General features: G+C 48.4%; 1 protein-coding gene and 1 pseudogene across 14 annotated transcripts in view; both read left to right on the forward strand.

The window, feature by feature from the left end:
• The window catches only part of DOCK7 (dedicator of cytokinesis 7), an 870,736-nt gene that overhangs the window by 511,201 nt on the left and 333,002 nt on the right, over positions 1-26,533 (forward strand). For all 14 annotated transcript variants that reach the window (XR_013603568.1, XR_013603571.1, XM_078669468.1 and 11 more), the window contains one exon: positions 6,984-7,148. Coding sequence is in view for 12 of the 14 variants with exons in the window: in XM_078669468.1 (XP_078525594.1) it covers positions 6,984-7,148 (165 nt within the window). In the remaining 2 variants the exon portion in view is untranslated. The remainder of the gene's footprint in view (positions 1-6,983; positions 7,149-26,533) is intronic.
• Positions 5,248-6,250, forward strand: LOC144798513 (RNA-binding protein 3 pseudogene; annotated as a pseudogene).

The raw sequence follows: 26,533 nt of genomic DNA on the forward strand, positions 1-26,533 counted from the left end.
ATCTGTATACTTTATATTGATTTCTGAGTTGTGCGCTGCAAATCAAATTGTTTCAAGGAGCCGTCAGCGAATGTAACAGCAGCTTTCGCTTAAACAATCACAAAAGTTAGCATTAAAACCGATAAACAGAAAAAAGTTGAAACCTGAATACCAACAGAGTTAAAAGCCCTAAAACCCTTAAATATCCTATTGACGCTCAAATATCCTATTGACGCTCAAACGCAGATTTGAAGAATAAAATCAGTAAATATGTGCAATAGTATAAATAATGTTTTCCATAACAACAGAAGGAAAGGGAAACGTGATAGCACCAGCATAAAGCTAACAGACACCAGCTATTATAAATCTCTGCCCCTGGAAAATGTTATAACACATTAAAAACGTCAATTTCTCAATGATCTGTCATCCAGAGACGATTGCATATTCGGCCAAGGTATTCAGTTCTTGGAACAATTAATGTTCAGATTTTGGCTAAAATCCTCGCTGATCTAAGAGATGGTAATTGGGAAAAGTGTTGTGTTTGTTGTTGTGCATTTAGGAAAGGGAATGTGCCCAAATCACAAAACCATTGTTTGGTCTGGTGGCTGGCTCTTGGTTCAACGCATCTGCTCCAGGGATCTATGTTTGACCACATGGACACAGGTTCAAACCCCAGTGGGTCCCCCCAGACTTTCATCCTTTCGAGGTCGGTAAATAAATAACGTTCAGTTGGGTAACAGTAACCATTTGGTATTCAGTGCCAGGTTGCCCCGAAGGATGAAAGTGCGCTTTACTATTACATGTTATGTTGTTATTTTGAGCCATAAACGTCTGGACTGAGGTTTGTCTGGCCACGAAAGAAACATTATATATTTACTATTACGTAATTGTACACTATGACTGTTTACGATGACACAGTTGTGAGGAGTGTGAGGACCCAGGCGTGACTTGCTTTGGTGAACCTTCACAAGCCCGCTTCTGACGCGTTCCCGCCCTGGAAAGGGTCAGATGTTTGTCCTGTGCGAGAAGGGTAATAAAACATGCCCAAGCCTGTCCAGGATTTACATATGAGTTTTGTGTATGGGGAGTATTTTTGCCCAAGGGTGGAATGGCAGTTGCACAGCCGGGATACTTTTTCCCACAACCGAATTATACAGAAGTTCTACATTTGGAAAATAGCAATGTTTATGTCACAGGACAGTGGCAGTTGTATGTCTGCAACTCTGTGACTGGCGTAGATTTCCAGGCATAGTCCCTGCCGCAGGGCCGTCTTTAGGGCAGTACGACCGGTTTAGCTGCACCTGGCGCTGAACTCGAGCCCGCTGTGTTTAGAAATAGCTTATGGTACAGAATTAATGTCTCCAGCAATTTCAGGCAGCAATAAAAATGTCAAGATAACTGGTGATTAATGTACCTGATAGAAGATTTTTTTTTTCTTGTTGCAGTTTTGACTCAGCATAAAGTAACACAGAAGGCTAATATGCCTGCTGCACAGAACGTGTACCATACATATTACAGCACTTTTATGGGGCTGGCTAGTTCGTTGGGTTACTGCTTTAGTCACAGAGATCCTTTTGTTGCTTGCCGTTCATGATTTAAAATCCTAATAAAGCTCAGTGACCTATAAACAGTTGTCAAAGAGCTTCATGGCATAGGCTGGAACTTTGTTTTTTCCTCAGCCTTCATTATCCTAATGTTACCAAAAAGGGTTTGTTTAGGTTGAAATACCATCTTATTAGCAAACCTAACCACTTTGGTACGTTGTACATCCTTAGTATATGCTTCTCCAGACCAAACACTTAAAATATAATGCCTACTAGTACCAATGACGGGCTTGGTACACCTTGTAACCCTCATTGTCTTGTATAACATTTCCTATAGACTCATTTACACACATGATGAATGTGTGTGTGATGTAAAGTGCTCCGACAGCCTACACTGGTATGAGTAAATGAAATGCATGTGAGAGAGGGGCTATGGCAAGATGGGTCACTGTTCTAGGGTGGTAGTGAGGGAATCCGGGGAGAAGGTCATGGGGGGGCGGACAAAAGATTGTCGCACCTGGCACCACCAATGCTAAAGGCGGCCCTGCCCAGCAATGTTAGTACAATGTCAAAAGTAACAGATCTGCATCTGTTTATAGCAGTACTTCTTAGAGGGCAGAGTTAGTATTTTTTTGTCAATGGGTCCAGTTATGTTTTACTAATTTTACAATAGTTTACAGTAGCAGCTGCTGTGCGGGCGGAGTAGCGGGACAGGGGGATGGGGGGGTCGATTTATGGACCGACACACAAAAACAGACAGAAAGGAAGTTGTTGTGAAAGCATACCTGATGCAGGCCCGCCACTCTTCTCCCAGTACTCACTGCAGCAGAGGCTTCCCTGTGGCCAATCCTGACGCTGCTCTCATATTTGAAAGCAGCGTCAGGATTAGCCTACGCACTGTGAATTTGCGCTCCCAGGGAGTCTGGGATCCTGTGCTTTGTTGTCGCCAACCCAGCAACCCAGCTGGTTTGGAGACAGCTCAGATGGCTGGCCGCCCCAACATGCGCACTGATAGCAGTGCCCACCACTCCCTCTCCTGACTGCCCCCGCTATGGCCTTGTCCCCAAGACTAGAACTTGAAAAAAAATGATAAAATCCCGTGTTATTATCGTTTTATTTTTCAAGATTTGAGGTTGGTGGGGTACGGGGTGGGGTGGGGTGACGCTTCTCCACCTTATCGGTTGTGTCGCCTCTGATAGCTTGTTATCAGATCAAATGTAAGACACTTTTGCGTTCGCTAGAGGAAAGTGCCAAGGTGGTATTTTGGCCCTGCTTTTGTTTGTTATTTATATTAATGACTTGAGTTCTTTTTTGGTTGGTACCAAATGTGATGTCTCAAAGATAGGGAACTCGCTGGTCCCAGCGCTACTTTATGCAGACAACACAGTACTTATGGCACGAACACCAAGAACACTTTGTATACTGGTGGAGTCATTTGTGACCTTTATGAGAAAAATAGATCTAGCAACCAGTTTTGGGAAGTCGTATGTTATAGCATGTTGGCGAAGTAGGAGAAATAGTTCTAATCTAGGGGTTCACAGTCCAGCCCTAAGCTGTGGCAATAGTTTTTCTTATCAGGAATAGTGGTTGATTCCTCTGTGCTTGTGACTCGCAGATCAGTAAATCCTGATTGAAGCTTAGTAGGTCGACGGGTGCAATATTTAATCTCCCTCAGACTCTAGGTAGAGCGACCATCTCTCCCCTAGCTGAATTTATATAAATAGCAGTGTGTTTCCGCAGCTCAGTATGTAGCAGGGGTCTGGGGATAATTTAACTCTATCCCTTTACAAACTGAAGACAGCCGCATATGTAGACGGCACCTATGTCTTCCCTGTACCAGCACTCACTCTCTTATTCTTGGTTTACAGTATATCTCAGAGCAAATGAAGTTGGCCCCTCTTTTGTTGTGGGTTAGGATCTGGGCCAATAAGGAGATGAGTCTTAAGAGGAATGCCTTACGCGATTGCCTGAGGCTTGCCTGGGGTACGTGCAAAGCAACCTGAAAGACTTGTTATAAAAATTTAAATCACCCCCTTTGCAGGTGGTTAAGCTTCGCTTTCAGGGACTCAGCCAAGCATAGAGGCTTTTCACAGAATCCAATAAATACTCTGTTAGGGATTTTACTATGTTATTAGTATTAGATGAGCCTGTGCTGTATTTTACCTTAGATTTGTCACATTGGGAAAGATCTCTAATCTTTCGTTTTAGAGCTAGTACGGTGTGGCGGATTCTGTGTATTTGGGAGGCTCAGAGCGCCCTTGGAAGCACTACATTGGCTTGCCTGTGCAAAGGGCTGCCTGATCAATTGCTGATCTACTTTATGTTCTAATGTAAATTTTTTAGACATAATTTTATATATTTACTTAAAACCTATTTTAAAGTATTTTAAGTTCTGAAAGTGCAGGGACGCATTACTCTACTTGCAGTTTTTAGGCCATCCTGATGTTTGCTTTAGAATGTTCGTTTTTCAAAACTGCAGTAATGTCGCGGAAAACAATGGATGGTTGACTTTCTGGCCTCCGCCTTCGTTAATGGTACTTAAGGTTATAGGATTAGATCCGAAGGTGCGGTGTTTATCTGTTAATTGCAGGTTGCCCTAGGCATTAAACTTATAGAATCATAGCGGACCCTCTGAGGTTTTTTGAGGTCTATATAGTGGTACATATATAGGCTTTTCCACGCTTGCACCGTCCCATAATCAATGCTTTGAATTTAATCTAGCATACCACTATGCCTAGGAATGTTAGTCAAGTCACTATAATGCTACTCGTTTTGATTGTATGCACTTTCTCAGTTGATTGCACCACATGCTGCTATGTACACAGATTTTTAAGCTTTACAGTTTTGCAAGTTGCACGCATTTTAACTCGCATATTGCTCTTGTTTCGCTATGACTGCCATTTTATGATGTATTGCTTGTCTCTTTTATGATTTTAATTCAAAATCAAGTAAAGTCGCATCGAACTTAAAAATATACTCAACTGTTTGTAATAAGAATATTGCAAATTTGCAAGGAGTATCTTGACCATCAACGGAGGAACTCGGTGGGCAGGCGAGTACCATTTATTAGGGTATGGAGCGCTGAGAAAAATGATATTGTCTTCATTATGTATGGATAGGAGTATTTTATACCCCTCATAATACCCATATGTGTGGCGCTAACGGCACATCTGTACCTCCCTAAATTCCTCATAACGTTGTCAGCCCTAAACGTTGACCGTCGTGTTCTACGTTTTTTGTGTGCTGCTATTTCCACTTTGATGCTAGAATAAAAGCAGAAGTCGATTTTATTCAATACATTGACTTAAATCTGTGTTATTAATGTTCTCTTGTCCTCAAAGTGACGTGCTGGACATTAAAATCAAATGTTTTGATGTTCAAGCAGAGCTAGGTGATTCTGGTATCGTTCTTTGTGATGTCAAAGAGGCATAGCGATTCCTTTATTAAAAATAAATAAATAACGGGAGTACTTTAGTTTCTTTTTGTCGCCAAGACTGAAAAAGGTTATTATTAGTTAAGTCTTTTTTATTAATTCTTTGTACATTGAAGAGTATTTATAAAGTGTCTTCTTAGCGGTCTTGCCTATTTCACGGTTTAATTTAATAGGCACCAATAGGACTAAGTAGATAGCACAAGCTATGTGCTCAAGCTATGTTTAGGGGTCTTTGTCTTTAGAATCACACATTTATTTATTTTTCACAACCGCATTTCTGGTCCATTCGCGGTCTCTCCTCGGCTCCTGCTTTCGTGACTCGTGCTGTTCATTTTCAAGCTCGCCATGGGTGACGACGGGAAGCTGTTCTTAGGAGGCCTGAGCTTCGACACCAACGAGCACAGCCTGGAGCAGGTCTTCTCGCAGTACGGGCAGGTGGCCGAAGTGGTGGTCATCAAGGACCGCGAGACGCAGCGCTCCCGGGGCTTCGGCTTCGTCACCTTCAAGGATCAGAACGATGCGAAGGACGCGCTGCAGGCCATGAACGGGGAGACCCTGGACGGGCGGCAGATCAGGGTGGATCTGGCCGGTAAGTCGTCGGGAGGAGGCCGAGGTGGCGGCGGTGGATACAGAGGAGGCTTTGGCGGTGGCGGAGGAGGAGGACGCGGATATTCCAGAGGTGGTGGAGACAGCTACGGAAGAAGTGGGGGATATGGCGGCGGCTCCAGAGACTACTATGGTGGAGGTGGCAGCGGTGGCGGCAGGAGTGGAGGAGGTGGAGGATACGGCCGTTCCAGCGGATCCTACTACGATAACTAACGCTCGCAAGTAAAAAATCTTCCTGACTCGACATCATCCTTCCAATGGCTGTATTTATAAAGATTTTTGGAGCCTAGCTGATTCGTTCTCGTATAATGCACCTGCAATATTTCTAGTGTTCAAGCCTGTCAGATACGATATCAAGTTTAGTTTGCCTTTTTTGGACTTGTGCCCATCACAGATGTGGCCAGGGTGATGTTTATTGCAAGAAATAGACATGAAAAGTTCACGTTTTATAACATTCCTTTAATATAGCGAGGTGCGGTTTGGGTCATTGTACATAATAAAGCGAAGTCTCTTGGTATTCATTGTCGAACTGAAGACAACTGCTCGTGTATCTTTTAAAACACGTATTGCTTTTTTTACTGGAAGAAATGCATATTGAATTGTTGTATTTGAAATGGTTACAGAAACTTGTATCCCGTTTTATTTGGCTTCATGAAGCCCATTAAAAGACGCTCTGGAAAAAAAAAAACGCATTTCTGAGCTTAAACGTTTTTTATTAGGCGTAAATCTTTCCTTGCACAGTCTGTGAAATGGAAACCATGTTTACTTTGCAAAAGTAAATAGTAATAACAATAGTTTTTAAATATGAAGATGGCAAATAATGTTGGCGATTTGTAAACTGGTCATGGTTTTGGTGTTCAGGTCAGAAGGGGAATATTTTCGGTAGTGATAGCGTCAAATTGTAATTCAATAAACGAGGACTACACATCTAAAATGTGTTTTATCAATGCCCTACAGGGGATAATCTCATGGTAGTATAGCTATGTATAAAACGAAGTAATTGGACATTTTAATTTCACTGTTAACATTTCAACCATGCTAGCAGGACATAAGAAATTGTGACCTGGTCTCGCGAGTGCATTAATCTACATTTTGTGTTCCCAGATGTGGCCCTAAACATTAGAGTTTTTAACTTGAGCCTCACCAGTTGGGAGTGCTGCCCTCCATATCCATGTGGTACAATTGTAATTTTGAAACCATCTTCTTACCCAACTTAAGCAAAAGATTACCTCATGTCATTTGAACATTAAATGGAATTTAAATAAATGAAATGCCTTTCTGGTTTTGAGCAAGATTAATTTCTGTGTATATATCTTAAGTTGATTTTTGAACTGACCTGCATCGAGATGCCTTAGTAATAAACCTAGGTTGTTAGTGAAGTGTTTGTCCGCCGCTGTGCCTAAACCTGTCTGTTTTTCCAGTCAACCTAGGTCAGGCGTCCTTTGAAGCAATGGCATCGATTGTGAACAGACTCCACAAAAACCTGGAAAGTAACCAAGACCAGCATGGCCGAAACAACCTTCTTGCATCATACATTTATTATGTATTCCGCCTTCCAAATACAGATCCTAATTCTCCCTCACCAGGTATTTTTGCATGTTTCACTCTCTAAACAGATAATTCGGTTCCAAGTGCCCCTTACATTATCCACTACGTGAAAAATGAGCTTTTTCAGGAAGCATCATCTTTCTCATTTTCAGTGAACATAATGCGCTTGTGGGGCAGTCCGTGGCTCTCCATTTCTGTGCATTATTATCTTGCTCCTAGAGAAGAGAAACCGTTCTTGTTTTCTATACTGCAATTTTGACCTGCATTTCACAATCACGTTATTCTTTCTCAGTTGTACAATGACACTGACAACGGAACTATTGGAGAAGAATCTTCTCTTCATTCCAAACCAGGTAGTAGTTGGTAGTCACTCTGTTAGCAGTTTCTTTGTGAAACTTTTATATAGTATTTATTATGCAAAAAAGCCAAACAGAAGGCGAGCATCATGCATAATGGCAAGCTTTCAATCTATAAATCTCTGGTCAATATCTAATCATTAAGGTCTTGATGATAGGCGTGTCCTGCAATCTGCAACTTCCATGCTGTCAAAGGAAAGTATTGGTGTTGTTGAAGTTGACAATGAGCCTGTTAGCCTCTAGCAAATTATAGTAATCTGCAGCAAAAAAAATCTCAAGCTCTGAAATATTGGCACAATTAAACAAGATTTGTGTATTAATGAATGAATGAAGATTTTAGCGGTGTACAGAGTGAAATACTTTTATCTATATACAACTACATTGATGCAACAGATTCTGAAACTGTACCTTCTGCGCAGACACACAGAGGGCCTGATTACAATCTTGGTGGATGGGATATTCCGTCACAAACTTGACGGATATCACATCCGCTGTAATAAAACTTGTAATACGGCGGATGGGATATCTGTCACGTTTGTTATGAAGTATACTGTTGGACTTGGCCCTTAGGGCAGGTTCACCCCTAGACTTTTTGCCTTTAAATGGGGACCTGGTGATGGTCATTTTTGGATTCTGCGCACTTTCACTGTGTCCCAGTGGAAAGTGCGTGCGCACTCTGAGTGCATTTGCTGAGCCAGGAATGCATGGGGAATGTATGTGTCCCTGGTAGTTCCTGATGCGTGGGGTGTACAGGCTCGAGTCTGGTATGTGTGAACTCGTGAGAGTGAATGCTGCAAGATGGTGTATGCGGCATGTATGTGTCTAGTGGGGAAGTGTAATTCCTAGAGATGGCTGTACGTGTGCAGTGAGGGTGCTGGAGCGTGATTGGCTGGAGCTGGCTGGCATGCCAGGCTCCAGGAAGTCTGGATGGGTCTGCCCGGTGGTGAGTGGGAGATTAGCATGAGTGATGTGTGGGAGGAGTGTACCTGTGTCCTGGATGGGCTGGGTTTCCCCACACAATGCTGGCTCCGCCCCCCTGTGGTGTGTCTAACGACCCTAGCCTCCCCAGTGAATGAAAGGGGTGGTTGGGCCATCAAGGGTACTCCCAAGCCAGCTGCAACTGGTTTTCCCCCCACCCTGCACCCTGAAGACAAAGGATTTTGTAGTATAAGAAGGGGCTGTGTCCCCTTACAATGGGTTCTCTGTTCATCCAGGATCCTTGCCAGAGGGGGCTGTTGCTGTTGCTGGGGCCAGGAGGACCGCCACTTGGCTTGTCTCCCTGCCTGGAGACCCAGTGTGCTGGCTCTGGGCCCAGCCTTGCCCCCTGCCTGCCTCCAGACCTTGCTGGAGCTTTTCTTTGGCCCCTAGCGCTGAAGAGCGCTTTGTTTGGATTTCCAGCGCTGGGAGCGCTCTTCTCTTTGCTCATAGCGCTTGGGAGCGCTTTGTGTGCAGCCGGTGCCCACCTGGCATCTGCCCGTCGAGTTTTGCCACTTTTTGGCCGAGCGAGTGCCCACCTCGCTTTGTACTTTCATTGGAAGCCGGTGCCCACCCGGCATTGCCCCGTTTAACTTTTATTGATTGGAAGCCGGTGCCCACCCGGCATTGCCCGTGATCACCGCCGCAGCCCAGGAGCATTGGAAACCGTTGCCGGGCTGCTGCCTAGGGCGACCCGGAAGTCCCGCCTCCTGACCCCCAGGGCCGCGCTGCCATTGGCGGCCCCAGCGGAAGTCAGGCGGAGGGCAGCGAGACAAGGCCAGGCGGGAGACGCAGGAAGCAGCCTGCAGCGTCTCTGCGAGGCTCCCGAGTGAAGGGGAGCCCCGCCCGCGGCCCCTGCAGCGCCGTCCCGCCAGAGAGGAGCAGCGCGAGAAGAGCCGGCAGTGTTCCTGCGGGGACAGGGTCCTTTGTGTGTGTTTAGAGCGGCCCCGGTTGGCAGCGGGCCGCTCCCACGAGTCCCCCCTGGTTGTGTTAGAGCCCCGAGAGGCTCGAAGGGCGCCTAGTGGTTTTGAGCCCAGAGAGGCTCGTGTGACATTGGCCGTTGCTCCTGAGTTATGTTATGTTATGTTATGTTATACAAGGGTTTTATATAGCGTGCGGCTAAAGTCAGGTTTTGAGCCCTTTCCTAAAGGCCAACAAATTAGGAATGCTGCGCAGGGACACAGGCAATTTATTCCACAACTGAGGCGCTAGTAGTTTAAAAGAGCGGCCACCGATGCGAGCTCTCTTCACACGAGGAACCGCCGCAAGAGACAGGGTTTCAGACCTGAGCGACCTGGCAGGAAGGTAAAAAGTCAAAAAGGTAAAAAGTGAGGGACTCCAACGAAGCCCACAATTGAGATTGGAGCCCCGAGGCTCCTGGGGGCAATCTGTATTCCGAGCCCCGAGAGGCTCCATGCCCACAGCGATTTTGAGAGCCCTGAGAGAGGCTCTGGGGCATTTTCATTGTTTAGAGCGCAGAAGCTCTAAAGTGCCAGCATATCTGTTTTGCGAGCCCTGAGAGGCTCTTGGGACATGAGTGTAGTCAGAAGCCCCGAGGCTCCCACCCAGTGTTCCCTCATCTGTGTTCTTGAGCCCACGAGGCTCCAACGTTGGCATTATCTGTGATTCACAACTGTCCAGCACTTAGTGGACAGTTGCTACGTTTAGGCTTGTGTTCTTGGCTGCCTGCGCAGCCTCCCCTGACATTGAGACTCAGGGCATTCCAGCCCTTGCGAGGCCAGTTGGCCTGAGGGACATTTCTAGTATTGTGCTTCATGCACCCTGCGCAATTTATGATTTACTGCTTATGTGATTTCTGCGCAAATGTTCTACCTTCACCTCTGAATGTGTTTTAATGTGTCATGTGCAATTGTCTAGGTTTTATCCCCTTTGCTAAAAGTGACCTGCTTAGAGGATTGTTTATGTCATTACCTTTGCTAAATGTGACCTGCTTAGGTATTTGTTTAGGTTTCCTTCCCTTTGCTAAAAGTGACCTGCTTAGGTGATGGTTTTCCTTCCATAGGTCCTGATGATAAGGTCCTAGTTCCCTGCGTGATTTTCCTACAGTGTTTAGGTTTGCGTAGGAGGTATTTACTCTTTACCAGTGATTACTGGTTGTGTACTCTATTTTTATATCTTGTGCTACAGTGATTTACATTTTAAGTGCTATTTCTGAAAGTGTTACTTCTGATTCCTGACAGTGGTCCAGGTGGCCCTGTCTTGTACATATCCCCTGTAAATTCTGCCCGTGCCTCTGGCACATTGTAAAGTGTGTTTTTTATCTAATGTGTTTTGGTGTAATACAAAGGCTATTTTTATATAACCTTGTGTGGAGTTTCCTTTGTGGTGGGTCCTGGGTGTTGTTGCTGGGGTGCATGCGCAAATACTTAACTCACATCGCCTCCAAATTTAGCCTTGCTGTTCGCGCCACGTTACCTAGAGGGTGAGCAGGGGTTATCTTGGCGTGTAACTCCCTTGCCCTGACTTGGGAGTGGTGGACTCTGACTGACTTTGGCGAAAGCCCTGGCCAGCCAGGGATCCCATTTCCAACATTGGCGGCAAGCGGTGAGGATGAGGATTTCTGTTTGCTTTGTACCACAGTGGCAGCTGGCTGCACCACAGAACTCTGCATTTTAGATGACCACATTTTAGGGGATTGTTTTTGAAGTTCCATTATTTTCTTCTCCTGAAGGTATCATTGTGTAATTGTGTCAGTACATTTGTTCCCCCACCCTGCGCCCAGAGTCGGTACCTGTGTCACATGTGGTCAGGTTGAGAAGTCAGGGGTGGTAGAAACTGCCTTACCAGTCCGAGGGGAGGGTTGTGTGTGGATGAAGGGTGTGTGGCACTAGGCAAGTGAGTGTGAGTTCTCTGGGATAGAGAGCTTGCTGATACCTTGTGAATTGTGTACTCCTGTGTTAGCTCAGACCCCTAGGTTCCCTGTGTAATCTTGTCTCTAGAACGTCTGCCAGAATGGAGCTGGTTTTTTATTTCAATTATCTAGCCACATACGGTATGTGGGAGCTGAGAAAGTTCTGTGAAGAGAGAGGCATAGGGGCGGATCAGTCAGGCTGGTATGCACTTAGGAGATGCATGGTCAAATGGCAAGAGGATCAATGGGATCTTGAGCGCAGTGAGGAAAGGGCCCGGGCCTCACACCAGGAGGGTGGTGGGTCTGTGGGGAGCCCTGAAGATTCAGAAGAGGAAGAAGATGACAGCACCTGGATGCCAGTAGAGAGTGAGGACCCCATAGATAGGGAGTCCCTTGCTGGGTCCAGTATAGGAGGCAGCGCCTCATCCCTTTCCCTGTCCCCAGAGGAGCTGGAAGATAGGAGGAGAGAAAGGGAGCACCAGCTAGCTTTAGAAAAGTTCAGACTAGAGCATGCCCAGGCTATGGCACAGCTGGGCGTTAGAAAGCAACAGCTAGAGACCGAGAGGGTCTTAGCGCAGGAAAGGATAGAGGAGGCTGAGAGGGCCGCCACCAGAGGCAAAGTAGCTCTGGAGGGTAGACTATCCCCTGCGCACAGTTTTAATTTTCTGGACTCCCAGGGAGGGGTGGGTCCAGTGGTGGCAGCTATTTAAATGTTAGTGTAGACAGTCCCACTCCCAGTTCCCCGAGTATGGTACCTGTTTCCCCAGAAGAGGAGTTCAGGGTGAAATTCAGGAACCTTAGGAAACCACCTCACCAAAAGTGGGGGTATTTTGTGGATGACTGTTCTGATGCAATGTGGGATTGGCTGATGACTAACTCGGACAATGAGGTGGACGGAGTGGTGAATATGTTTCTCAAAGAGCAGTTGCTCAGTGTTGTTTGTCCAGAGTTGCGCCAGCACCTGCTGAGGTTAGAATGTTTTAGTCCGTGGGACCTTGCAGAGGAAGGAGAGCGCTGGGACAGTGCCAGAGGTTCTCTAGAGTCATTGGTGAGTGACTCCAACAGTAGTGGTTCAGGTATCTTCCAGCCCAGCGTGGTGGAAGAGGCTCAGTGTAGCCCAGCTAGGTCCCAGGATAGCGAGGAGGGTGTAGGGGCTCACTGCCTGGCTCAGTGGAGCAGGAGTGAGGGGGAGACCGAGGTTCCCCAGACGCCCGAAGCCCTGCCTCAGGACTTGGATGGTTTCTGTAGGGAACACCAGGTTGGGGACCTAGGCTGTCCTGTTAGTCCATTTGAGGAAGATCTCCTAGTGAGTAGAGGACCTGGAGCGTCTGTAACCAGAGCTCCTGTGGTTCTAGAGGCTGGCAGTACCGCTCCGGTAGGGAGGGTACAGGAGTCCAGCGTGAGGAGTGATTGGGGGATGAGTTTCCCAGTGGATGCACCAGTGGACCAGGGACTAGCCAGTTGGGCTAGATCTTCTTGGGGTGACCCGGGTGGCGCCACTTCTGGTCTGGGGGATCGTCACGCACTGTCAGGTGGACAGGGGACGGGAGATCTGCGCCAGACAGACAGTCACACAACATATGTCTCATTTGTTAGCCTCAGGGGGATGGAGTGTAAGTCCCCAGAAGTCCTGGAGTGCCAGGCAATTGTTCCACCGAAGGTTTTAGACCAGAGGTTGGAAGGCCAGGTTCAGGATCAGCCTGACCTGAAGGGTAGGACGACTGTTACCAGTGTCCTGACCGGATCTTCTTCCAGAGGAACTTCTCCAGGTGGGAGAGGGCAGACCTCTGGAAGGGGGTGCAGAGGGTGGGAGAGCCCACCTCTGACCCCGGTGCAACCTGAGTGGATAAGCCCTGGGTTGGAATGGCGTTCTAGGGGTACCCCTCGCCAGAGGAGGAGGAACCCTAGAAGAAGAGGTAGGGGAGGAGAGCCTTCCCCGAGACTCCTGGTCCGCCTGAGGTTGTAGACCCTAGGCTGGAGAACCAGTGGCAGTCTAGTCCTGTCTTGCAGACAGGAAGAGTGGAAAATGGCTCCTATGTGCCAGGGGTTACTACCCCCCGCTCTGCGAATAGGCAAGGACCAGTGGCACCTAGGTGGCCCAGGGCCTGGTCCTGGCCGCGGACAACTTGGGAGTACCAGTGGGGTAGCCCCGTTGGTCCAGACAGTGTGTTGAGAAGGAATCCCATGGGTTCACCGTGGCGTAGAACAAGAGGGTGTCCCTGCAGTTGCGGGCCCGCGTCCGTGTTCTATCGCCCCAAGCAGGGAAGTCCATCACGGTGGTGATTGTTCTACCCTGCGTTTTGGCTGGAAGGGGGTTGTGTTGGACTTGGCCCTTAGGGCAGGTTCACCCCTAGACTTTTTGCCTTTAAATGGGGACCTGGTGATGGTGATTTTTGGATTCTGCGCACTTTCACTGTGTCCCAGTGGAAAGTGCGTGCGCACTCTGAGTGCATGTGCTGAGCTAGGAATGCATGGGGAATGTATGTGTCCCTGGTAGTTCCTGATGCGTGGGGTGTACAGGCTCAAGTCTGGTATGTGTGAACTCGTGAGAGTGAATGCTGCAAGATGGTGTATGCGGCATGTATGTGTCTAGTGGGGAAGTGTCATTCCTAGACATGGCTGTACGTGTGCAGTGAGGGTGCTGGAGCGTGATTGGCTGGCATGCCAGGCTCCAGGAAGTCTGGATGGGTCTGCCCGGTGGTGAGTGGGAGATTAGCATGAGTGATGTGTGGGAGGAGTGTACCTGTGTCCTGGATGGGCTGGGTTTTCCCCACACAATGCTGGCTCCGCCCCCCTGTGGTGTGTCTAACGACCCTAGCCTCCCCAGTGAATGAAAGGGGTGGTTGGGCCATCAAGGGTACTCCCAAGCCAGCTGCAACTGGTTTTCCCCCCACCCTGCACCCTGAAGACAAAGGATTTTGTATTATAAGAAGGGGCTGTGTCCCCTTACAATGGGTTCTCTGTTCTTCCAGGATCCTTGCCAGAGGGGGCTGTTGCTGTTGCTGGGGCCAGGAGGACCGCCACTTGGCTTGTCTCCCTGCCTGGAGACCCAGTGTGCTGGCTCTGGGCCAAGCCTTGCCCCCTGCCTGCCTCCAGACCTTGCTGGAGCTTTTCTTTGGCCCCTAGCGCTGAAGAGCGCTTTGTTTGGATTTCCAGCGCTGGGAGCGCTCTTCTCTTTACTCATAGCGCTTGGGAGCGCTTTGTGTGCAGCCGGTGCCCACCCGGCATCTGCCCGTCGAGTTTTGCCACTTTTTGGCCGAGCGAGTGCCCACCTCGCTTTGTACTTTCATTGGAAGCCGGTGCCCACCCGGCATTGCCCCGTTTTACTTTTATTGATTGGAAGCCGGTGCCCACCCGGCATTGCCCGTGATCACCGCCGCAGCCCAGGAGCATTGGAAACCGTTGCCGGGCCGCTGCCTAGGGCGACCCAGAAGTCCCGCCTCCTGACCCCCAGGGCCGCGCTGCCATTGGCGGCCCCAGCGGAAGTCAGGCGGAGGGCAGCGAGACAAGGCCAGGCGGGAGACGCAGGAAGCAGCCTGCAGCGTCTCTGCGAGGCTCCCGAGTGAAGGGGAGCCCCGCCCGCGGCCCCTGCAGCGCCGTCCCGCCAGAGAGGAGCAGCGCGAGAAGAGCCGGCAGTGTTCCTGCCCCCGCAGCACCAGCGAGATCCCGGTGAGTGCGGGGACAGGGTTATTTGTGTTTGTTTAGAGTGGCCCCGGTTGGCAGCGGGCCGCTCCCACGAGTCCCCCCTGGTTGTGTTAGAGCCCCGAGAGGCTCGAAGGGCGCCTAGTGGTTTTGAGCCCAGAGAGGCTCGTGTGACATTGGCCGTTGCTCCTGAGTCCCCCGTGAGGGACTCCAACGAAGCCCACAATTGAGATTGGAGCCCCGAGGCTCCTGGGGGCAATCTGTATTTCGAGCCCCGAGAGGCTCCATGCCCACAGCGATTTTGAGAGCCCTGAGAGAGGCTCTGGGGCATTTTCATTGTTTAGAGCGCAGAAGCTCTAAAGTGCCAGCATATCTGTTTTGCGAGCCCTGAGAGGCTCTTGGGACACGAGTGTAGTCAGAAGCCCCGAGGCTCCCACCCAGTGTTCCCTCATCTGTGTTCTTGAGCCCACGAGGCTCCAACGTTGGCATTATCTGTGATTCACAACTGTCCAGCACTTAGTGGACAGTTGCTACGTTTAGGCTTGTGTTCTTGGCTGCCTGCGCAGCCTCCCCTGACATTGAGACTCAGGGCATTCCAGCCCTTGCGAGGCCAGTTGGCCTGAGGGACATTTCTAGTATTGTGCTTCATGCACCCTGCGCAATTTATGATTTACTGCTTATGTGATTTCTGCGCAAATGTTCTACCTGCACCTCTGAATGTGTTTTAATGTTTCATGTGCAATTGTCTAGGTTTTATCCCCTTTGCTAAAAGTGACCTGCTTAGAGGATTGTTTATGTCATTACCTTTGCTAAATGTGACCTGCTTAGGTATTTGTTTAGGTTTCCTTCCCTTTGCTAAAAGTGACCTGCTTAGGTGATGGTTTTCCTTCCATAGGTCCTGATGATAAGGGCCTAGTTCCCTGCGTGATTTTCCTACAGTGTTTAGGTTTGCGTAGGAGGTATTTACTCTTTACCAGTGATTACTGGTTGTGTACTCTATTTTTATATCTTGTGCTACAGTGATTTACATTTTAAGTGCTATTTCTGAAAGTGTTACTTCTGATTCCTGACAGTGGTCCAGGTGGCCCTGTCTTGTACATATCCCCTGTAAATTCTGCCCGTGCCTCTGGCACATTGTAAAGTGTGTGTTTTATCTAATGTGTTTTGGTGTAATACAAAGGCTATTTTTATATAACCTTGTGTGGAGTTTCCTTTGTGGTGGGTCCTGGGTGTTGTTGCTGGGGTGCATGCGCAAATACTTAACTCACATCGCCTCCAAATTTAGGCTTGCTGTTCGCGCCACGTTACCTAGAGGGTGAGCAGGGGTTATCTTGGCCTGTAACTCCCTTGCCCTGACTTGGGAGTGGTGGACTCTGACTGACTTTGGCGAAAGCCCTGGCCAGCCAGGGATCCCATTTCCAACATATACCATCTGCCAATATTGTAATCAGGCTCTGAAGCTTTATGGAGATTTGTTCTTACCCATCAGCTTACTTGTAGTCTTTATATGAGCTCAGAGTTCAAATTGAGACCTTTTGTTTGCACTACTCCACTGTAGATCTGTTGTAGCAGAATATCTGAAGCCTAAAGGCCAACGTAAACCCAAAGATGGTTATGCTGTTTAAAATACTTCTAAAGTCATTACTAATGCAAGCAGTATCACAAACCGAGATTTGTCAGGGTGTTTGCTTCCTCTTTTTTTTTTTTTTTTTTGCAGTGTATAGAAAGAAGAGGGATGTTTATACTATTCTGGCCCATAATCCATTCATCATCTTGTATCTTCTATTCAACTACTTCCTTCCTAAACAATTCCTCAAAACGAGGCACATGCCTTGTCAGCTCTTTAGCTGAAGGAGTGGTTATATGGCTACGTCCAGACATATATCTAGTTACACTGCCCTATCGGGCACCTACACAGATAATTTGGTTTCTGAGGATTTCTCAGACATGTGTTACACTACTAATACAAAGCTAAACCATGGCAATGAGGGTACACATGAGAATTGTCTGTTTAGCTCTTATTGACTTATGTACCTGCCATCTCTGCCTTCCCAATATCAAAGATGTGCACTGTATTGGATTATCCTGATTGCAAGTGTTAGCCCTTCTCGGAACCTCTACGTAAGTGAAACTTTTGGTCTACTTCCAAACAGGCTCTGAAGATCATCATTCTAGTTTTGACAGTTGTGTTTCTAGCACACAATTATCCTACGGTGGTTTGGGGTAAGATGGTGTTTGCATAAACGGTCAACACGACTGCAATGTTCTATGCAGCCCAGCCCTCCACAGGGCTTGGTCGCCCCACTCACTGCTGCCTCTCCTGCCTGCCTTTGCCGCCTCCTGCCTGCAGATTCCTTCGCTCGCTGCCCGCTGCTCCTGGGAATTTCCCGCTGCTCCTAGGAATTTCCCGCTGCTTCTTGGAATTTCCCGCCGCTGCCTCCCTGCGGCCCCGCCCCCCTGTGATTCCATTCGCCGCCCCGCTCCCGCCACCCAGCTGCTCCTCCCTCCCGGCTCCTTACTTAAGGGGACCGTAGGGGACCACAGAGTGTGACCGCTCAGCCCTCCACAGGGCTTGGTCGCCCCACTCACTGCTGCCGCTCCTGCCTGCCTTTGCAGATTCCTTCGCTCGCTGCCCGCTGCTCCTGGGAATTTCCCGCTGCTCCTGGGAATTTCCCGCTGCTCCTGGGAATTTCCCACTGCTTCTTGGAATTTCCCGCCGCTGCCTCCCTGCGGCCCGGCGCCCCTGTGATTCCATTCGCCGCCCCGCTCCCGCCACCCAGCTGCTCCTCCCTCCCGGCTCCTTACTTATGACGCCCCCAGAGCGACCGCGCAGCGGACGCGCGCAGCGGACGCGCGCAGCGGGAGCGCCGATTGAGCGCCGAAGGTGCGCCAAAGGTAAGCCCGTCTGCGCCCGTCTGCGCCTGGCCCGCGCCCAGCGCCAGGACCCCTGGCCCTCCCCGCCGAGGCAAGACGACCCGACTGACCTACGACGCCGCCACTCTCAACACACTCAATGCCGGCCAGACCCACGCCTGCTGCCGAGCCACCCCGAGACGCACCCACGGACCCTTCACCTGCTGCACCTGCAAGTTCACCTGCCTCCGAACCTGCCCCGCACCCGCCAAGACAAACACCAGCAGCAACCACCTCAAGTGCATCCTGATCAACACCCGCTCCGTCCACAGACACGCCGTGGAACTCTGGAACCTCCTCGACGCTACATCACTGGACGTCGCCTTCCTCACGGAAACCTGGATGAACGCCTGCTCTGCACCCGACATCGCCATCGCCATCCCGGACGGGTACAAGATCATCAGGAGGGACCGCATCAACCAGACCGGAGGTGGCATCGCCATCGTCCACAGGAACACCATCCGCATCACGACCGACGCCAACGACTCCTTCGCCGCAGCCGAACATCTCCACTTCCAGATTCACACCGACCCTAAGACGACCCTCAGAGGCACCCTCGTCTACAGACCCCCGGGACCACGCACACAATTCAGCGAAGACATCACAGACTTCATCAGCCCGCACGCCCTCCCCTCCACCGACTACATCCTCCTCGGGGACCTCAACTTCCACCTGGAGAACAACAAGGACCGCAACACCACCGCCCTGCTGGAAAACCTCGCCAACCTCAGACTCAAGCAACTAGTCAACATCCCCACCCACTACGCCGGCCACACGCTTGATCCCGTCTTCTCTTCCAGCAAGTACATCACCTTCAGCCACGCCACCAGACTCCACTGGACCGACCACAGCTGCGTCCACTTCAGCTTCAAAAGATCCACGACTCACCACCACCCGCAACAGGTACCTCACAGGAATTGGAGCAAGATCACCGCAGACCAGCTCACCACCTCCCTCAGCCAGAGCCCACCCGCCAACACAACGGACCCCAACGAAGCAGCCCGCAACTTCACACAGTGGCTGACCGCCTGCGCCGACGACCTCGCGCCACTAAAGAACCCTCCCAGCAGACCCAGAAGCAAGAAGGCATCCTGGTTCACCGACGACCTCAAGGACTCCAAGAAGACCTGCCGCACCCTTGAGAAAGCCTGGCTCCTCGACCGGACCACCGACAACATGACCGCCCTCAAACACGCTACCCGCAAGCACCACCAGCTCATCCGCACCACCAAGAAGAAATCCCTGAAGGAACGACTGGACAACAAAGCCCACTACAGCAAAGAGCTCTTCACTATCGTCAAGGAGTTCTCCAACCCCAGCACCGGCACCAACGACATCACTCCGTCACAAGACCTCTGCAACTCCCTCGCCTCGTTCTTCCACCGCAAGATCGCCGACATCCCCAACAGCTTCGGCGCCCCACCCACGCACCCAACCGTCGAACCAACGCCCCCCACCGCCACCCTTCGCACCTGGACCACGGTGACCAGCGAAGACACAGCCCGCACGATGAACACCATCCACTCCGGATCACCGACCGACCCCTGCCCACACCACGTCTTCAACAAGGCCGACTCCACCATCGCACCCCAACTCCGGAACATCATCACCGCCACCTTCCCGGAGAGCTGGAAGCACGCCGAGATCAGCGCCCTCCTGAAGAAACCTACAACGGACCCCACCGATCTCAAAAACTTCCGCCCCATCTCGCTCCTCCCTTTTCCTGCTAAAGTCATCGAGAAGATCGTCAACAGACAGCTGACCGCCTTCCTCGAGACGAACGGATCCCTCGACCCCTCGCAGTCCGGCTTCAGAGCCAACCACAGCACCGAGACCGCCCTCATCGCAGCCACGGACGACATCCGGACCCTGCTCGACAAGGGGGAAACAGTGGCCCTCATCCTCCTGGACCTCTCCGCTGCGTTCGACACGGTCTGCCACCGCACCCTAGTCCAGCGCCTCAGCAATATCGGTATCCAAGAGAAGGCACTGGAGTGGATCATCTCGTTCCTCGCCGGAAGAACACAAAGAGTCCGCCTCCCCCCGTTTCGCTCCGAGTCCACCGAAGTCATCTGCGGCGTCCCGCAAGGATCTTCACTCAGCCCCACCCTCTTCAACATCTACATGAAACCTCTCGCAGCCATTGCACGCCAGCACAACCTCAACATCATCTCTTACGCCGACGACACCCAGCTGATCCTCTCCCTCACCAGAGACCCCGACACCGCCAGAACCTGCCTACACGAAGGGATGAAAGACGTCGCCGAGTGGATGAAGGACAGCCGCCTGAAACTGAACTCAGACAAGACGGAAGTCCTCATCCTGGGATCTTCGCCCTCCGCCTGGGACGACTCCTGGTGGCCCCCAGCCCTGGGCACCGCACCCAAGCCAACCGACCACGCACGCAACCTGGGCTTCATCCTGGAACCCTCCCTCTCGATGACCAGACAAGTCAACGCCGTCTCCTCATCGTGCTTCAACACCCTGCGTATGCTTCGCAAGATCTTCCGCTGGATCCCGACCGAGACCAGGAAGACTGTCACCCAGGCCCTCATCACCAGCCGACTGGACTACGGAAACGCCCTCTACGCCGGAACCACAGCCAAGCTACAGAAAAGACTCCAGCGCATCCAGAACGCCTCCGCCCGACTCATCCTGGATGTCCCCCGACGCAGCCACATCTCCAGCCACTTGAGGAACATGCACTGGCTCCCCGTCGACAAGAGGATCACGTTCCGGCTCCTCACCCAAGCACACAAGTCTCTCCACGACCTGGGCCCCAAGTACCTCAACGACCGCCTGACCTTCTACACGCCCACCCGCCAGCTACGGTCCACCAGCCTCGCCCTTGCAGCCGTACCACGCATCTGAAGAGCCACCGCCGGAGGAAGATCCTTCTCTTACCTGGCTGCCAAGACTTGGAACTCCCTCCCCATCCACCTTCGGCTGACCCAGGACCATCTCGCCTTCAGGAAACAACTCAAGACCTGGCTGTTCGAGCAGTAGCATACCCCTCCCCCCAAGCGCCTTGAGACCCTCCCAGGTGAGTAGTGCGCTATACAAATGGCATGATTGATTGATTGATTATGTTAAGAAGTAGTGAGGTGCTTGATCATCACCTCTCTATAAGATTGCTGGGAAGCTGGTTTACCAAGGACTCCAGGCTATCTGTCATGATAGAGATTTAAAACACAAGAGTTGACAGCCTTGTGAACCATATTTTTTTAAAGCTTTATTGTTAATTGAATTAAAACTAATTGCAATATAACATTGTATAGGGGACCAGTTAGATAAGCAATATTTCAAATATTACACCTCAAGCAGTAATTTTTGTCATTTTAGATTGAATTCCACAATGCTCTGACTCAGATGCGAGGTAAGGGATAACCCAAATGGAGTCCAAACATTTAACGCTATGACATCACAACCATGATTTAGATTAGGTCAATCAAGACGTTGATCTAATTTTCTCATAGTAAGCAAATTGGTTGCAGATTTATTTTTCTAACAAGCAATATGCATGTAGAGTACCCCTTGTTCCTCAAAAGCATTCCTGACAATTTGTAGCCCTATGTTCTAGTTGTTATGCAGTTGTTTATGAAAAAAAGTTCTAATTTTTCAGTCAAATATGACCAAATAAAACTAAAGTTTTATATTTGGCCAAATTAAGAATGAGGTCATTGTCAATATTATGCTATTCCATGACTTGTAATGCCTATTGGAGGCAAATTCTTGTACTGTCAGGATGACTACTCCATCTATACGTTCCAATGTCTTTAATTTTGTCAGCCTAGTCCATGGCAAAATGTTTTTGACTGACAGAAGAACGCAAGTACACACCCCTATTTTAATCTTTTGTTAATCTATATCGGATTCCTAAGTGTGGGCACATTTCCAAGCTTAACTCCAGCTCAGGTGTCAGAACATAAACGTATACTTTATAACATCTCAATATGTTACATTTTCCCATACTTTTCTGCATCAACTGTTGTTTTGAAATCAACGAAATAAGCATACCTTAGGGGATGCTGGTCTTAAAACTTGTTATATATTAGTATCCGGAGCACCTTTACATTATTGTATGTTTATGCAATATGGACAGAAACCTCTTTGAACGTGTGAATCAAGTTATTGCTTACCAAGACGCCAATTTTATCCAACAATGATAAGCATACCATTTTGCTTCTGGAGTCTTTTTAAAATAATGGATGCAGTGTAGGGCCTCTCCAGGAATTAGCACTTAAAGAACTAAGAAAAAAAGTTTTACAAAAATGTGTGAGCTTGCTAGTCCAATACCTGATATCACTTTTAAACATAGACAAGTGGACACAGTTTATTCCTGGGGAACCAGTTCCTTCTAGCAGCTCTTATCAAACCCTCTCATTTGCCAGAGGACATTGAGTGTCTCAAAACAGGCTGCATAGAACCCTTATTAGTAGAGCTCTACTAGTACTTATCTATTTTTTCACCTAAAACATTAGGAAAAAATAGCAATCCAAGCCAGTAGCATGGCAGGCTTTCTCCTCACTTTTAGAAACTAACACATTGTGATGAGTGAAAGCTAGTTTTGGGTTAACTTGCAAGATTCCAATGTTACAAACCAAATCAGATAAAGTCGTATTAGTACATTTTTATATTGCAGCTATTTTATAAAGCAAATTATCAACTTCAGCAAGCTATGAACCTGCCACTGCCTTGAGGCACAATGAATAAGTGAAGATGACTACAAGGGATGTATTTTAAACAAACTGAATGAACACAAATAATATGAATCAATCAGTTGTCCAGTCCTCCACTAGTGACTGACTAAGAAACAGTCAAAATTCTAAATTAACTCATTTTTATCTTGATACATCTCCCAATAAACAATATGAACACAGGTGTTTATTTAAAAAAATCAACTTATTTAATGTAAGTAAATAAAAGGGTACAAGGTAGTATAACTTTGGAGACTGATGGCCCAGCTGATGGCCCAGCTGCCATGTTCGTCACTGAAACTTGGTTAACGGATAGCTCTGGCCCTGACATCGCCATGGCTCTTCCCGATGGTTACACCTTCATTGGGCGTAACCGTGTTCTCAAAGACGGTGGGGGAATCGCTATCATTTTCAAGAGAGAATTCTCTTGCAAATGGGAAGATCTCGATCTCCCAAATTGTGAGGCGGGTTTGTTTAAGCTCTTACTCTCCCCTCAATTTACCTTAACAGGTACGCTGATCTATCGGCCACCGGGTTCCGCTAGCAACTGGGCTTCTTCCTTCCCAGAATTTATTTCCCCATTTTTAGCGCAATCTACTAATTTCATTATCATTGGCAATTTAAATATTCATTTTAATTCGGAATCGTGTGCTACTGCTGCACGTCTCTTACAGGACCTGGCGGCCTTAGACCTTCATTTGCATAATTTTGATCCCACTCATAAAGCCGGCAATCTTTTAGATCCTATTATCTCAAATCTTGCTGGCATCGCCTATCAATCCTCAACACCAGTTATCTGGTCAGATCATTTTATTGTAAATTTCTCTATTGAAATAGGGATGGTTAAACCTTTGAACCCCGCTCTCCCTCACAAAGCTAGCAGGAACTGGAAGCACCTGGATATTGATAACCTCAATTCCCTCCTTGTCAAGGACAAACCTGTGCTTTCTAGTATATCTACTAAGGAGCTGCCCGCCATAAGACGATGGTTGACAACGGCCTTAGATATTTGTCTACCAACTCAAAAAAACAAACATCAAATCCATCATCCACCAGCACCATGGTTCACTGATGCGCTCCGTCAGGAAAAATCGAACTGCAAAAAATTGGAACGCATTTGGCGTTCAAAGTACAATTCTGACCAGAAATCAAAATATAAGGCAGCTCTTAAAGCTTATCACTTGTCTTGTGACACCGCCAGAGCCAATTTTGCCAGTTCCTCTATTCTTACGGCGCAAAATAGACCTAAGGCGCTGTTTAAAATTGTTAAAGAGCTTTCAGGTGCATCTACGGCACCCAAAGACCCCTGTTTAAACTCTGCTCAATGTGAGGTTTTGGCCAATTTTTTCGTTGAGAAAATTGATAAAATCTACGATACTTTTAACTCTAATTCTGTTGGATCTACTAATTCCGCTCCAATTTTAGGCACTCCCGTTCCTGATACTAACCTTGGTTCCACTTTTGCATCTCCTCTTTTGTATGCTTGGGATTCCATTTCTCCCACACTTTTAAACAAATATCTTCAAGATATTAATTCTGGCTCCCCTCTTGACCCAATGCCTCCTCAAGTCTTGAGAGCCCTAGATCCAGCCTTGCTTCAGATTATCCTAAAACTTCTGAATGCGTCGCTAACTGAAGCTATCGTTCCCAATGAATGGAAGCATGCTATGGTGGTTCCATTATTAAAAAAGGCCAATGCAGATCCTAACATCCCATCGAATTTCCGCCCCATCTCCTTGCTTTCATGTTTTTCCAAAATTTTGGAGAAACATGTTAATTCTTTACTTACCTCTTATGTTGAAACTTCTAATCTTCTTCATGGCTCTCAATCCGGGTTCAGGGCTGGTTTTTCCACTGAAACCACGCTTCTCGGAGTGTCGGAATCCATTAGACTAAAGGTGGACAATGGGGAGTCAGTGGCACTCATATTACTTGATTTGAGTGCCGCATTTGACACCGTCTCCCATTCCATCTTGTTGTCCACCTTGAAATCTGTGGGTGTCGGTGGTTCCGCCCTGGCCTGGATTGCTAATTTTCTTTCTGATCGCACATTTCAAGTGTTTTCTCCCTCCTCTGTTTCATCTATCCTTTCTTCTAAACACGGTGTTCCACAAGGTTCTATCCTCAGTCCCCTCTTTTTTAATTTATATGTGAGACCCCTGGCTTTCCTGGCAGAACAGTCAGGACTCACGATTTATTCTTACGCTGATGACACGCAAGTCATCTATTCACTCTCCACCAATAAAAATTCTTCTTCCTCGTCCCTTCAAAATGGACTTCGACATATATCTGCATGGATGCATGATCACAAATTAAAATTAAATGGGGATAAAACTGAACTGCTTCTGTTTGGCCAAGACATCTCGCTATGGGGCCCACAACATTGGCCTATGGAGATGGGTCCTCTCCCTATTCCAACTACGAATGCTCGTAATCTTGGGGTTCTCCTCGACAATCAGTTATCTTTTAAGCAGCACGTCGTGAAAGTCTCCGCCACCTGTACCACCATCCTCAGGTGGCTGAGGAAAATCACGTGGATGCTGCCTGCTGACACCCTGAGGACGGTAGTCCAGGCTCTTGTCATCTCACGCCTGGACTACGGGAACATCTTACTCTTGGGTGCCAGTAAGGAGGTAACTAGGAAATACCAGGTGGTACAAAATATGGCTGTTCGCCTTATTTGTAACCTTCCTGCTAGAACTTCAACCTCGTCTCATATGCGTAAACTGCATTGGCTGCGCATTGAGAATAGGATTAAATTCAAGGCTTTGTGCCTTATGCACAAAATCCTGACTGGAATAGCTCCACACTATCTATCTGTTTTAGTGCAGCGCTATGTTCCCCCTCGTGCACTTAGGTCCTCTACCCAAAATAAAGTGAAGGTACCACGTATCAAGAGAGCTAAAATGGGAGGTCGGTCTTTCTCCCTGCTAGCCCCCTCTCTTTGGAACTCCTTACCTCTATCCCTACGTTCGGAAATGTGTTTTCTGACCTTTCGTAAGGGTATCAAGACCTGGCTATTTGATATGTAAGAGGTTGATCTAATGCTCCCTTCACCTTGTCTACATTGTGTCTACTATAGCGCCGGGAAACCTTCGGGTAGCTGTGCGCTTAACCAAGTGTAATTATAAATAAATAAATAAATAAATAAAATAACTACCTACACACAAGATCCGAGGTAACATAATGTTATACAAAGGTTATAACCTAAGGGTCAAGTATGTAAACATCCATTCCAAAACTATTAATATATTGAAAATTGAATCTGAAACAACAGAAAACAATTCTCAAGGAGACTGAATAGCTGTGGAAGTAGATGAGACGGCCGACGTTTCGGTCTCTGTGGCTAAAAAGTCAGTTGGACCATCTTCAGGACAATGAATAAAAAGTTAAATAATGACACCTATGTTTGGTCAAACATGGTATTTGTTGAACCAGCCGCATCTCTGACACAGGACTAGTTACTTACAATCCAGGCATAATGGAGTTGTTAAAGCACAGTAATCCAAGGGATTTGCTGTAAGTATCGCTTGCTATCGTCGGGCGATATCTTGGCGTTGCTTCTCTCACTAACCGCTATCACTGTAGACGGCGTGTGCCTGGAGGGAAGCACTTTTGTGGGAGGCCGCTCCATCATTTATAGTGTAAGCAGCACCTGACTTGTAATTCAAAGAGGGGACAAAGATAAGACTTCAAGCCCTTGCAGTGAGTGAAGAGTGACTGCACCCACATCAGGGGGATGTATATGGGTTGGAGGCACGCACGTTTTCCCCTTCAAAAGTGCACCCTGGGGGAGCGCACAGACCGCACACAGTCTCTTTTTGGCTTGACAGCCTTTTTGCCTCTGCACCAGCATCCTTAGTTCTACACTGATGTAGAGCCAAAGTATTTCCCTCATTTGCATGGGGCCATTCGTCCATCCAAATGAGGCAATTCCCCTTTAAGATAGCGTCAATTGATATGGTCCC

Source organism: Lissotriton helveticus, chromosome 1_2 (assembly GCF_964261635.1).
Source record: "Lissotriton helveticus chromosome 1_2, aLisHel1.1, whole genome shotgun sequence".
Classification (NCBI taxonomy): domain Eukaryota; kingdom Metazoa; phylum Chordata; class Amphibia; order Caudata; family Salamandridae; genus Lissotriton; species Lissotriton helveticus.